The 14100-nt window shown below is 55.9% G+C and overlaps 1 protein-coding gene across 1 annotated transcript in view; it reads right to left on the bottom strand.

Moving 5' to 3' along the window:
* DCHS1 (dachsous cadherin-related 1) overlaps positions 1-14100 on the bottom strand; it is an 87724-nt gene that overhangs the window by 27216 nt on the left and 46408 nt on the right. Inside the window, exons 7-14 of the mRNA XM_067544905.1 lie at positions 11539-11635; positions 11211-11368; positions 9724-10558; positions 9068-9307; positions 8319-8444; positions 7743-7952; positions 6113-6976; positions 1842-1955 (exon numbers count right to left, since the gene is read on the bottom strand). Coding sequence (XP_067401006.1) covers positions 1842-1955; positions 6113-6976; positions 7743-7952; positions 8319-8444; positions 9068-9307; positions 9724-10558; positions 11211-11368; positions 11539-11635 — 2644 coding nt within the window. The remainder of the gene's footprint in view (positions 1-1841; positions 1956-6112; positions 6977-7742; positions 7953-8318; positions 8445-9067; positions 9308-9723; positions 10559-11210; positions 11369-11538; positions 11636-14100) is intronic.

Raw genomic sequence — 14100 nt, 5'->3', positions numbered from 1 at the left:
GTCATTAAAGTCACATTTCATGAACAGTCAGCAAAGCAACACTGCAGTCTCAGGGAACAGAAGACCTTCATCTCCAGGAGGTCCAGCCCCTTTGAGCCCTTGTCTGTCGGCATGGTTCTTAGATATTGCAACTTAGCCCTTTCTGTAGCTGCCTTTCCCACCAGCGAATTGGGGGGTGGGATTGGAGAACAAACATTTGTCTCCCTTGGGGACAAAACAGCATCTCTTGGCTCTCTTAGCTATGAGGGCACAGGATGCTGGTGTGTGCCAGACCAATCTAGCCTGTTCTAGGATGGCCTCATTGACTGGAAGGGCCACTTTACTTGGCTCTTGAGGGTGCAAGATATCCAAGAACCAGTGTTGTGGATCCTGGACTTCTTCCAGTGGTATCTGGAGGTCAATGGCAACTCTTTGCAGAGTAGCCGCTTCATCTGGGAATGAGGATGAGACTCCTATTGGAACTGTCGGTACTTGCGGATCCGGGTCAATGTCTTCCTCTTCATACACTGACAGATCCGGTTGGTGGCAGGAAGGAGAGTAACTCTCTCCATGGAGACACCGGAGCGGCCAGCACATCTGACACATCCAAGTCCGAAACATGCTTCTCTGGTAACGATGGAGCTATTGGTTCCAGAGCACGCCTGCTTGATGGTGGGAGATGAGATGGCTCCTGGGACACTAAAGTAGTATACTCCTCCAGTGTAGTAATGTCCTTCAGGAGGGCTAGGCTGGAGAAGAGGGAGCCTGCGGACAAGGAAGGAATATATCCTCTGGTGTTATGTAAGTCTCCGTATGTCCTGGTGTCTGTGGAGTTCCCGCAGTCAGGACTGATGGTACTGGCGGATCCCTGGAGGTAGTGTGGTCCTTGCAGTGTCCAGTGATGGTCTCACTGATCCTTCATAGAGATTATATCACCTTCTTACTCCTACTGGATATTACCCTATTTATCTAGCCTGCCCTCCCTGCCCCAGTCATGCTCACCCTTCAGTTAGCGCATCGCTCTGGGAGCTCATGTTCAACTGAATTCCACCAGGACCTAAAGTCCTTCTCAGGGGGCTTTTCTAAACAAACACTTAGTGCGCAGCGGGCTGGGCTATAAATCTGTCCTGCAGCAGTCTGCTCCACACTAACCATCCCCAGTGCACTTTGATCTGCTCCCATTTCACAGCAGGGTAAATCAAAGAGCACAAGGGAATATTTAGAGTGCAGCAGCAGAGTCCACATGGATACTTAACGCACAGCAGGCTAGAGCAGGAGAGGTGTCTACCCCAGTTTGCTTTGAACTAAATATTCAAGTAGACATGCCCAGCATCACAACTTTGCATCCTTTATGCGTAGATGGATGACCGGGGGCTTTGGCTGCATTAAATAACGTGCAAATGAGCACATGATCCAGGATCACTCTGTAGCACTGACCTGTCCCCACCATTATTTACCACTCCCCCAATTTTTTTGTCATCTGCATATTCTCCCAGCAATTACTTTGTATTTTCTTCCAACTCATTGATGAAGACATTGACTAGCATTAGGCTGAGAACAGATCTCCACTAGAAACATCCAATTGGATGAGGAGTCCCTGTTTACAACTACGTTTGAGATCTATCAGTTAGCCAGTTTGAATCTATTTCAAATGCGCTACGTTGGTATTGCACCTGATAAAAAATTAGCGCTAATGTTGTGTGATATAAAGTCAAATGCTATGCAGGCCTCAGCTCATGGCCGAGGGATTTCTGGTTGGAATGAGCCGGGCAGATGTACAGACAAGCAGGCAGGCTGGCACTTGTAAGCCCTGAAGATCACCCCATTTATGCTTCTCTTGTGTTCCCTCCTGCTTCCCGTACCTGAGCTGGGCTGGATGAGGAAAGCATTCTTCTCATTGCCACTCACGATGCTGTAGGTGATGCGCCCCGAGGAGCCCCCTGCATGCATGGCCTGGATGCTCACCACGGCGGTGCCTTGGAGGAGAGTGAAGACAGCGTGAGTGTCATGGGCAACCTCCCAGAAAAGGAGAAAGCATAGAGAGTGTGCACCATGAGTGAAATTACACAGCTCCTGGAGGACTAGAGACAACAATAGGGACTGCCACTGCCATTAGGGAAGAGAAGATCTAGTGGATTAGAGTGTGTGTGAGTGGGAGGGGTGCCAGGGAACCAGGACACCTGGGTTTTATCCCTGCCTCTGGGAGGGCAGTAGAGGAGAGTGGGTTGGGGGGGCTCTGGCACATAGAAGGGATCCCTCCCAGAGACTGTTCCAAAGCTGGGGGCATAGCACTGATCCTGGGGATCTGTGACCCAGGGCATCAGTGTATTGGGGAACTGTGGAGTACTAGGGGCACAGGGCCCATGGGTAACAGCAGGGTTCTCGAGAGTAAGCCACGCGGACTCACCACCTCCTTAGACCAAACTTCTGGGCCTTCAGCCCTCCTGCTTCACACTTGTGAGCTCCGTTCAGCAAGACCCACTGAGCCACACCCCTGGCAGGGACTTGTCCACTCTTCAGAGATTCACGCACCTCACCCAGCATTTGCACTGACACTCACACAGCGTTGCTAACATTGACACCTGAGGCTCATAAGAAATGGTTTTGGGGTGCTCAAAAGACCCAGGGCATGACATACTTGGAAGCCACCACCCTGACGGGTGAATCTCTCCACAGCTGGGGTAGAAGGTGCAGGTATCACTATGCTGAACGATTTGGGTTGGAACAGCTCTGTGAGCTATGTCCCCACAAGCAGGAAGCCTAAGGATCTGCATAGTGCAGGCTGGTTGGCAGATGAATTTGTGAACAGTAGGTCTAGGTATGAAAAGAGGCCCAAAGGGGACTGACCCAGGTCTGGGACCCAAAGAAGGGGTCACGGAGGGATGCCAGAAGTGGGATTTGAGTAAATCAGAACTGTGGTGATGGCTGATGTGGTCACCCTCTCCCAGCCATCTCAAAGACCTGACGTGATCTTTGTAGGAAAACAGGGCACAGGTGAGCAAAAATGCCGACGGGCTAATGAACCAGTAGCCAGACAGAACCCTTGAAGGGTTAATTTAGTGACAGCCCAGTCAGAGGGAAGGCCAGCTCCTCAGGCTGGCTGGGCGAACAGCGCACCTGTGGCTCAGGGGGCAGGAAGCCTCTAGACTAGTCCATCTGGGAGTTGCAATGTTCATGCCTCAATGCACAGAGTGTGCACCGGGCAGAGCCAGGGGAGCAATCGCTATATCATTCCCTGAGAGGGGGATGGGAAAAGGGTCCAGAGGGATCAGGACACAGGTGCTGAGGTGACTCTGGCATGGCTTGATGGCCTGCCTCAATTTGTGCCCAGTAAATACCTACCCTTGGGGGGGGGGGGGGGGGGGGGGGGGGGGGGCTGTTCAGCCCCACAGTGAAGGTGCCTGTAGCGAGGATATTCGTTTGGGACCTCCCCCAATTGTTTTCAGAGATAATGGCCAATGGCTTTGCAACCACATCAGCCAACTCCCTCAGCACCCTCAGGTGCATTGCATCCAGCCCCATGGTCTTGTGTATGTCCAATCTTTCTAAATAGTCCTGAATCTGTTCTGTCAGCACTGACAGCTGTTCACCTCCTCCCCATTCTGTGCTGCCCAGGGCAGCAGTCTGGGAGCTGACCTTGTCTGTGAAGACAGAGGCAAAAAAAGCATCGAATACTTCAGCTTTTTCCACATCATCTGTCATTAGGTTGCCTCCCCCATTCTGTAAGGGGCCCACACTTTCCCTGACCTTCGTCTTCTTGCTACCATACCTGTAGAAACCCTTCTTGTTACCCTTCATGCCCCTTGCTAGCTGTAATTCCCATTTGGCTTTGGCCTTCCTGATTTCATTCCTGCATGCTCAGGTGGGATGAATGGACTATAAGATAGATAAAAAGCTGGCTAGATCATCGGGCTCAACGGGTAGTGATCAATGGCTCCATGTCTAGTTGCCAGCCGGTAACAAGCAGAGTGCCCCAGGGGTCGGTCCTGGGACTGGTTTTGTTCAAATTCATTAATGATCCGGAGGATGGGGTGGATTGCACCCCCAGCAAGTTTGCAGATGACACTAAACTGGGGGGAGTGGTAGATACCCTGGAGGGTAGGGATAGGATGCAGAATGACCCAGACAAATTGGAGGATTGGGTCGCAAGAAATCTGATGAGGTTTAACAAGAACAAATGCCGAGTCCTGCACATAGGACAAAATAATCCCATGCAGAGCTACAGACTAGGGACCGATGAGCTAGGCAGCAGTTCTGCAGAAAAGGCCCTGGGCATTATAGTGAACAAGAAGCTGGATATGAGTCGGCAGTGTGCCCTGGTTGCCAAGAAGGCTAACGGCATATTGGGCTGCATTAGTAGGAGCATTGCCAGCAGATCGAGGGAAGTGATTATTCCCCTCTATTCGGCATTGGTGAGGCCACATTTAGAGTATTGTGTCCAGTTTTAGGCCCCCGACTACAGGCAGGATGTGGACAAATTGGAGAGAGAAATGATTAGGGGGCTGGGGTATGTGATTTATGAGGAGAGGCTGAGGGAACTAGGCTTGTTTATTCTGCCAAAGAGAAGAGTGAGGGGGGATTTGATAAGACCTCTCAACTACCTGAAGGGGGGTTCCAGGGAGGATGGGGCTAGGCTGTTCTCAGTGGTGGCAGATGACAGAACTAGGAGCAATGGGTCTCAAGTTGCAGTGGGGGAGGGCTAGGTTGGATATTAGGAAATCTTTTTCACTAGGAGGGTGGTGAAGCACTGGAATGAGTTATCTAGGAAGGTGGTGGAATTTCCATCCTTAGAGGTTTTCAAGGCCTGGCTTGATAAAGCCCTGGCTGGGATGGTTTAGTTGGGGTTGGTCCTGCTTTGAACAGGGGTTTGGACTAGATACCTCCTGAGGTCCCTTCCATCCCTTATCTTTTACAATTCTATATCTTTTCAGGTGGCACTTTGCTGTGTATACTGACCACTCCTCTCTTACGTGGCTGCATCAAATGAAAGGGTTTAATGCTAGACTTCGAAGATGGAATTCGAAGTGATTCATGCTAATGGGAGTTAAAATGTTATAGCTGATACCTTGTCACGAAAAGGGGTACCCAAACTTCCCCAGGTCACTGCTCAGTGCAGTCTTGAGCAGGTAAGAGATGTGACAAAATGATAATTTTCTGTAATATTTTATTAAGTCTATGTGTGCCTCAGTTTCCCCTAGATGCTGCATTGTTACCCCCTGGGGTGGAAAAGGACTATTTGCTCCTAGGGCAGGCTAAGAGACATAGGTGTGGGTGTCACCTAGCTGTCTGAGCCTGGGTTCCCCATAGCAGTGGAAGAGTTGAGAAGACAATGGCAAACCCAGTCACCAGGACATTGACACCTGGCAACCAACGGAGATGGATTTTCCCACTTCTCCACAGGGAAGCTGAGCAACATTCCTGGACTGAAGAACAAAGGAGTGGAAGGTGGGAGGCGGTGGGGATCCTGCTGGAAGGAGCCAGGCTCTCACCTGAACAAGAAGTCAGATGAAGAGAATCAAAGTTTGAACTATGGGGTCACTACATCTTGGCTGGGCTCTGGGCTGACTCGGATGGGGGATGCTTTAACCTTCAGTTCTTGGCTACCGTAAGGACCACCTGTGCTGTGTTCCAGCTGGCTAATAAACCCGACTGGTCTGACAGCGCTGTCGGTGTGTCACTGCCGATGCTGGGTGAACAGTCTCTGCCAGGACTCTGTCTCCCTTGGGCTCACTGAGCAGAGCTCACGGTGTGACGCAGGGGAGAAGAAGACTCACAGCTCCAGTCTCAGGAGGTGGTGAGGCCACATGGCTGACCCTGCAGGCAGAGTGAGATCCCGTGGGGATCTGGCACATAGAAGGGGTTCCTTCTAGAGAAGGTCCCAAAGGTGGGGGCGTAGCATTGATCCTGGGCTCCATGACACCCCATGCCACACCCCTAGCAGCCCACTGTTCTCTGTTGCCTCCAGTGGCTCTGCTCCTAGCACCCTGCTGTTCCCAGTTACCCCACTGCCCCACTCCAGGGCCCTGCTGCTCCCCCATTGTCCCTGGCACCCAGTTCCCATCTCAGCTCCCTGCTGTTCCCTGCCCCAGCCCCGCACTGCTCCCCGTTGCCCGGGTCCGGCTAGTGGCAGTACCTGGAGCGGCGTTCTCAGGTAGGGCCACCTCTCTGGTGCTACGGGGGAAGCGTACGCCCCGGTAGCTCTCTTCCTGCAGGTAGATCACCACCACACCAGTGGAGGAGAGGGCTGGCTGGCCCAGGTCAGTGGCCAGGACGAAGAGGGTGCGCTGGCGCTGGCTGAGAGTACCTAGGGGCTGCAGCAGCTGGATGGCACCAGTGTAGGAATTGATGGCAAAGCTGGGGCTCGGTGTGGCAAAACGGTACAGGATGGAGGCGTTGGCACCTGCGTCTTTATCCTCAGCCCGCATGGTGGCCACCACCTGCTTAGGTGGTGTGTGGCGGGAGAGGTTGACGGAGAGTGGGCTGTGCAGAAAGGCAGGTGCATGGTCATTGACATCTTGGACGGTGACTGTGACACGCACGACTGCACTCTTGGGCTCCCAGGGTGCCGCGTCTACGGCTTTGGCCAGGAAGCTATAGGTGGAGCGGCGCTCACGGTCCAGGGCCTGGGCACTGATGATGTGCCCGCTCCGTGGTTCCACCTGGAACATGCCCAGCGACTCGTTGCCCAGGTAGTAGGAGACCTGCCCGTTGGTGCCCTCATCTGGGTCCACTGCCACCAGCTGCAGCACCAGCGCCCCGACAGCCAGGTCCTCGGGCACCTCCACCGTGTAGGCTACCTGGGCAAAGCGTGGTGCATTGTCATTGAGGTCCAGCACCCGCACACTCAGAGACATGGTGGTACTACGCTGGGGTGTGCCGTGGTCTCGTGCCACTACTGTCAGCTGATAAGAAGCCACCAGCTCTCGGTCTAGGCTACGCGAGGTGGAGAGGACACCGGAAGCAGGGTCCAGGGTGAAATCCTGGGCAGGATCTCCATCTGACAGAGAAGAGATGGAAGAGGTGGGAATGAGAGAACCTCCAGATATGGCCCGGGGAGGATGGGGGCAAGGGACCCTCCCGATACAGCCCAGAGGGAGCTGATACTGCTCAGTGGGAGGAGATGGGACTGAAGGACCCACCCTGATATGGCCCCTGCAATGCTGCAGACAGTGCCTGCATGCCAGGAGCCATGGTGCAAACAGGACAGGGTCCCTCCCACCTGTGGATCACACAGCAAATGGCCCACACCTGGCATCACCTCAGCTGCAAACCCCCAGTGCGGAGCACCAGGGGCAAACCCCAAAGGGATGCGCAATCTAGCCCATCCCCGCACCATTGCTCCCCACCCCCTCCATCCCTGACAGGGGAGCAACCACTCCCCTGCCATCAAGTGGCAGGCCCCCAGGAGCCCCAAGCAAAGGCACTGGACCCAGCCCCAGCTCCATGGCTCTGACCTGGCCCAGGTGCCTGGTGCTGCAGAGAGCTCCCCAAAGGGATGTGTGCAAAGGCCGTGACAGACCCAGCAGGCACAGAAAGCCCCAGGAGGAGTGACTGGAGCCAGTCTTCACGCTCTCCGGGGGCTGTCAGAGGGGCAGCAGACAAAGCTGTGCATGGCCTGGCTGGAACCAAGCCGGTGGGGATTGTGCCCCAGGTCTGTCGCATGCACTGGCAGCCAATGGTCTCAGGGCAGGAGCCTGTGTGTGTGAGCTGGGGTCGGAGGAGCAGCCCCAGCACAGTGTGGGCCATTGCCCTGTGGCCCTCACCCATCACGTGGTACTCCAGGCGCCCGTTCTCGCCAGCATCGGGGTCTGTGGCCTGCAGGGTGTAGAGCGCCACGCGACTCTGGTTCTCTGGCACCTCCAAGGAGCAGGACTCGCTCTCGAAGCGTGGGGCATGGTCGTTTTCATCTCCCACCACGATCCGCACCATCACTTTGGCCAGGTTGGAGGGCAGGCCACCGTCCCGGGCATAGACTGTGGGCAGAAAGAGGGTCCTGGAGACCCAGCGTGCCAGCCAGGGGACCACACACCGCCTGCAAGGAGCAGCTCCACCGTGGCCTGTCCTGCACCCGCCCGCCCCCTGCCGACATGCGCAGTCTGTTCCCAGAGAGCTGTAGCAAGCTGCGAGCACCCCCACTCCCTGTCCCCCTCCCTCCCTGCCTCGCTCACCCGCCTCACTCAAAACCTGCTTCTTCCCCACCCCGCACAATTCGCCTCCTTCCCTCAGCAAACGGGCTGATGTCCAGGCCAGCCGGGAGCCCTTTAGCCCCTGCCTCCCTCACTCGCCTCTTCCCACGCAGTGCCCTTCTCTTCCTCACCTGAGCCCAGCTCTGGCCATACCTGTCAGCATGTACTGCTCCCGCTTCTCCCGGTCCAGGGAGCGCAAGGTGGTGATGAGCCCTGTCTGTGGGTGGATGGAGAAGGGCCCCCCAGAAAGGCCTCCATACGACACGTGCCCATTGGGCCCTGCAGAGAGAAACCTCTGGGATGAAGAGGTATCGTGTAGAGAGCTCCTGCAGGGGCCCCAGGGCCGGGCCCTTCCTCTGCCCCCCAACCTCGCAGCCCCTGCACCCACTATGCCTTCTCCCACCCAGCCCATGCCCTGCTCCCCGCCCTTTCCCCACAAGGGAGCAGTGTGGGCTGTGGGGTGGGGAAGATCCTCACAGAGGCTGGGGGTGAAGGCAGGAGGACAGGGGCAGAAGTGGAGAGTGTGGATGTCAGGAAGGCTGAGGGAAGACGACTGCCCCTGCCCAGGCTAAGGGGGCCCCGGGCAGGCTGGGGGTCAAGTGGAGGAGAGGTGCTGCCTGGTGACCGTGCCACAGGCCCACCCCAGACGGTGGGCGTGAAGGTGGCTGTGACACGGACTGGTGTGGTTTGAGGGTTCTCAGATGTCCCTCAATGCTCAGGGACCAGCTCGCTCATCTCCCTGAGGAAAGACGCCTGCCCCAGGGCTCCCTGCATGCTACCCTGGCAGGGGAAGACCTGTGGTGATCATACCCTCTCTAGCCCTTCTCCACCCCCCTTCGGAGCAGCAGTGACCCAGCCAGCCCCCTCCCCCCGAGCCACCTGCTCCAGCCCCAGGCTCTCACCCAGGTCGTGGTCTGTGGCCAGCAGCTGCAGCACGGGGCAGCCAGCTGGCAGGTTCTCCATGACACTGGCCTCATACTCAGCCCTCTCGAAGGCGGGAGCCTCATCGTTGACGTCCAGCACCAGCACTGACAGCAGCTGCGTGGACGAGTGGCGTGGGAAGCCGTGGTCCGTGGCCACCACTGTCAGGTTGTGCTGGGCCACCTCCTCCCGGTTCAGAGGCCGCACGATGGAGAGGGCGCCTGGGGAGACACCAGAACCGGACTAGCCAGGGCACAGAGGGTAACAGGGTTCACACGAGGCTGGGCTGAGCCGGGGCAGAGGGAAGGGTCACTGGGTCACATTCCTACAGACCCACGCCTAGCTCTCCCTGCACGACACTGGCATCTGTCTGTTTCTGTCCCTCAGGCTGCGGCCAGGCACCTCCCACAGCCCATGCCCGGTGGGCATCGCTTCCCCACACTGGGCCAGGCCAGGAATCTGCCGCCACCATTGCCCCATCCGCCCACGCTGCGCCATCCTCCAAGTGTCTCCCCGTGTCTCCCCACGCCTCCTGTCTTTCCCATCCCCCCAGTCTGTCACGCCTTCCCCTTCTCCCCATGTCTCCTGTGCCCCTTCTCCCCCTGTGTCTCCCGGCTACCCCCTGGGCCCCTCTCACCTGTGCTGGGACTGAGGTGGAACCGGCCATCGCTGTTGCCTGCCTGCAGTGTGTAGCTCACCCGCCCGTTCTCGCCTAGGTCTCCGTCCTGGGCCACCACGTGCAGCACCACGAAGCCCGTGGGCTGGTCCTCCATGACACTGACGGTGGCTGGCGAGAGGAAGACGGGTGCGTTGTCGTTCTCATCTGTCACGAAGATGCGGGCAGTGACGGCAGTGGAGCGGCGCTGGCTGACGTTGCGGGCCTGGTCCGTAGCCTCCACCACCAGCAGAAAGGAGGGGGCAGCCTCGCGGTCCAGCCCCCGATGGAGGCTCAGTAACCCGGAGTGGGCATCCAGTTGGAAGTGGGGGCCGGGGGGCTCCTGGCGCAGCAGTCTGTAGCACACTTGGCTGTTGGGGCCGGCGCCATCCCCATCTGGTGCCTGGAAGGTGAAGATGGGAGCACCGGCCTGGGTGTTCTCAGGCACCACAATAGTGATGGGGTCCTCAGGGAAGGCAGGCGCCTGGTCGTTGCAGTCCTGCACATGGATCTGCACCAGCACCAGCCGGCTGGCCGGGTAGCCGTGCTGTGTGTCCTCGGCGCTCACGCGCAGCGTGTGCTGTGCCCCCACCTCGTAGTCCAGCTCCCGCGCCGCATAGATCTCCCCCGTCTGGCTGTCCACCACGAAGGTGCCGTCCCCACCACCGCCCACCAGAGTGTAGGTCAGCTGTCCCTGCGCAGGAGGCTCCGGCGGAGCCACTGAGCCAATCACGGAGCCGGGTCTGACCCCTTCCTCCGGCCGCAGGGTCAGCACCGCGGCGTCCGGCTGTGGCAGCACCCGGGAAGATGGCAGCACCTGCCGGTGGGGAGAGGAAGGTTGAAGTGGGGCCTGCGGGGCTGGAAGAGATGAGGCTGGAACAGGGTCTATGGAGCAGTGGTGGGGATGTGAGGGGGGAGTGGGATCTGTGGGGGACTGGTCGGGGACCCACGTACCTGGATGCGGACGATGGCCGTGGGGGAGGAGTCGGGGACCCACGTACCTGGATGCGGACGATGGCCGTGGGGGAGGAGTCGGGGACCCACGTACCTGGATGCGGACGATGGCCGTGGGGGAGGAGTCGGGGACCCACGTACCTGGATGCGGACGATGGCCGTGGGGGAGGAGTCGGGGACCCACGTACCGGGATGCGGACGATGGCCGTGGGGAGGAGTCGGGGACCCACGTACCTGGATGCGGACGATGGCCGTGGGGGAGGAGTCGGGGACCCACGTACCTGGATGCGGACGATGGCCGTGGGGGAGGAGTCGGGGACCCACGTACCTGGATGCGGACGATGGCCGTGCAGGAGGGGTCAGGGACCCACGTACCTGGATGCGGACGATGGCCGTGCAGGAGGGGTCGGGACCCACGTACCTGGATGCGGACGATGGCCGTGCAGGAGGGGTCAGGGACCCACGTACCTGGATGCGGACGATGGCCGTGGGGGAGGAGTCGGGGACCCACGTACCTGGATGCGGACGACAGCTGCTGTGCTGCGGGGCACCATGCCTCGGTCACTGGCTGTCACGGTGAAGATGTACTCGGCCCGGTCAGCTCGGCGCAGGACAGTAGCTGTACGCAGTTCCCCCGTGGCCATGTGCAGCGTGAAGCGCTCGGCCCAAGCCCCTGATGAGAGAAGAGGAGACGCTGTGGCATGGAAGATGGCTGCGGGGTTGGAGCGGGTCAAACATGTTGGGGGAGGCTGGGGTGGCGTTTGTGGGGCGATCAGGACCATAGTCACAGGGAAATGACGGGCGGGGATGGTGCCACACAGCTGGCCCCCTTCCCTCCATTACCTGTTAGTGAGTAGAAGATGGTCCCATTCTCACCCTCGTCTGGGTCCTTGGCCTGCAGGGAGGCGACCAGCAGCCCTGATGGCTTCTCCTCCAGCACCTGCCATATAGAGAGGGGAGCTGGGGCCATCACACCGGCCAACCCCCGGCCCCTGCAACACAGAACCCAGGATCCTCCCAGCACAGACCCCTCCCCAGCAGAAGCCATGCCCCCCATTCCACCAAGACACAGACCCCAAGACCTTCCAAGCACAGCCCTCATTCTCCTCACTCCACCACACACCTCCACAGATCCCCCAGCACAGGTCCTATAACCCTCCCTGCACGGACCCCCACATCTCTCCAGCACAGACCTCACAACACTCACACTCCGCCCAGCACAGCGCCCCATAACCCACAGCCTGCAGCACAATCCTCACAACAACCGTCTTCCTAAGCAAGGACATGTTCTGATACCGGGCCTACGAACTGACCTTAATTGTGAGTTCAACTGTAAAGAGTGAGTGAAAGTTTATAAAGTGTCACAATAACCTATAATAGCAAATGTGGATGGGAAAAGGTGCCAAAAAGAGACCGAAAGAGTGACTATGTCCTAGCAGAAAGGGTTTTACTGACACCGCTCAAGGCTTGTGTCAAGACTATGACTGGTAAACAGGAGGAGCAGGGGACCGGAAATCAATGAATCAAAATGGCTGTGTCAGAAATGAGGCCTATTGGTGAACACAATAACGCGAGGATGGACTATTCCACCCAACACTCTGTTTTGGGGTTCTTAGAAATAAAAGACTTTGGGGGAAGTTAGCAGAAGAAGCAGCTGCCTGCCAACAGCTGCGGCAGCAAGCTTTATCTTCATGACAGATTTCATGAGTCTAGAGAAAGGAAGGAGGAGTGAGCAGCAGAGAAAGACAATGGCATTCCAAAAAGCAGGTTTTAACCAACTCAGAGAAGTGGTGGGTAAGGTTCCATGGGAAGAAAACACAAGAGATAAAGAAGTTCTGAAGAATTGGCAATTTCTAGGGCTATGTCTACACTACAGCCTGTTCCATCCCCTAAGCCACGTATTACACTCAGCTTCTCCCACCAGCAGAGCGTTTGCTGCTCCTGGAGCTGGTTTTATTATGCTGATGGGAGAGCGTCTCCACCAGATGTGCTGCAGCAGCGCAGCTGTCTCGGAACAGCTGCACTGCTACAGTGCCGGACGTATACACATGCCCTAAAGGAGACAATATTAAAGGCACATTTGCAAACTATCCTGATGCAAGAGAAAGACAGGCAGAATAGTAAACGGCCAGTATGGCTCCACCAGGAGCTATTTAATTACCTGAAAAATCAGAAAGGAATCTTACAAAAAGTGGAAATACGGACTAACTGCTAAGGAGGAGTACAAAACAATAGCACAAGCATGGTGGGACAAAATCAGAAAATCTAAGGCATAAAATGAGTTACGTCTAACAAGGGACATAATAGGCAGCAAGAACAGTGCCTTTAAATGCATTAGGAGCAAGAGAAAGATGAAGAAAAGTGTAGGTCCTCTGTTCAGTAGGGAAGGAGAGCTAACAACTGATGACATCAAGAAAGCTGAGGTGTTTAATGCCTTTCGCTAAAAAGGGGAACAAAGAACTGTAGACCAGTCAGCCTAACTTCAATACCTGGGAAGATATTGGGAAGAAGTATTGAACGATCAGTTTGTACGCACCTAGAGTATAATAGTTACAAGGAATAGCCAGCATGGATTTGTCAAGAACAAATCATGCCAAATCGATCTCATTTCCATTTTTCCCAGGGTTACCAGCCCAGTGGATAAGGGGAAGCAGTCGTCATCAGATGACACCCTGCTGGGAAGCATTACAAGCACTTTGGAGGGCAGGATTAGAATTTAAAACAACCTTGACTAATTAGAGAATTAGTCTGAAATCAACAAGACAAAATTCAATAGACAACTGCAAAATAGTCCACGTAGGAAGAAAAACCCAAATGCACAAATGGGGACCACTTGGCTAGGTGATTACGGCTGAAAAGGATCTGAGGGTTACAGTGGATCACAAATTGAATAAGAGGCAACAAAGTGATGCAATTGTGAAAAAGGCTAATATCATCCTTGGGCATAGCAGGAGGGTCTTATGTAAGATGGGGAGGTAACTATCTCTCTCTACTCAGCACTGATGAGGCCTCAGCTGGACTATGGTGTCCAGTGAGGAAGATGTGGGTAAATTAGAGGGTGTCCCAAGGAGATCAACAACAGTGGGCTGAGAAAATCTGGCCTATGAAGAAAGGTTAAAAAAATGGGCATGTTTAGTCTTGAGAAAAGACTGAGGGGGGGTCTTCAAATACATGAAGGGCTGTTAGAAAGAGGATGGGGATCAATTGTTCTCCATGCCCACTGAAGGAAGAACAAGAAATAATCAACTTGATCTTCAGCAAGGGGGATTTAGGTTAGATAGTACGAAAAACTTTCTAACTCTAAGGATTCTGCAATGCTACTTTAAGCATGTGAGCAAAAAGAGGCAGCTAAATACAATATCCTAAGCAGCCCGATGCTGGTACAAATTTGCCAGGCCTCGGAGT

This window comes from Emydura macquarii, unplaced genomic scaffold, assembly GCF_026122565.2.
Source record: "Emydura macquarii macquarii isolate MOO-44397 ecotype Brisbane River unplaced genomic scaffold, CSIRO-AGI_Emac_v2 contig_1032, whole genome shotgun sequence".
NCBI lineage: Eukaryota > Metazoa > Chordata > Testudines > Chelidae > Emydura > Emydura macquarii.
The sequence above is the reverse complement of the archived record's forward strand: the minus strand, read 5'-3'. Positions and strand labels throughout refer to the sequence as shown.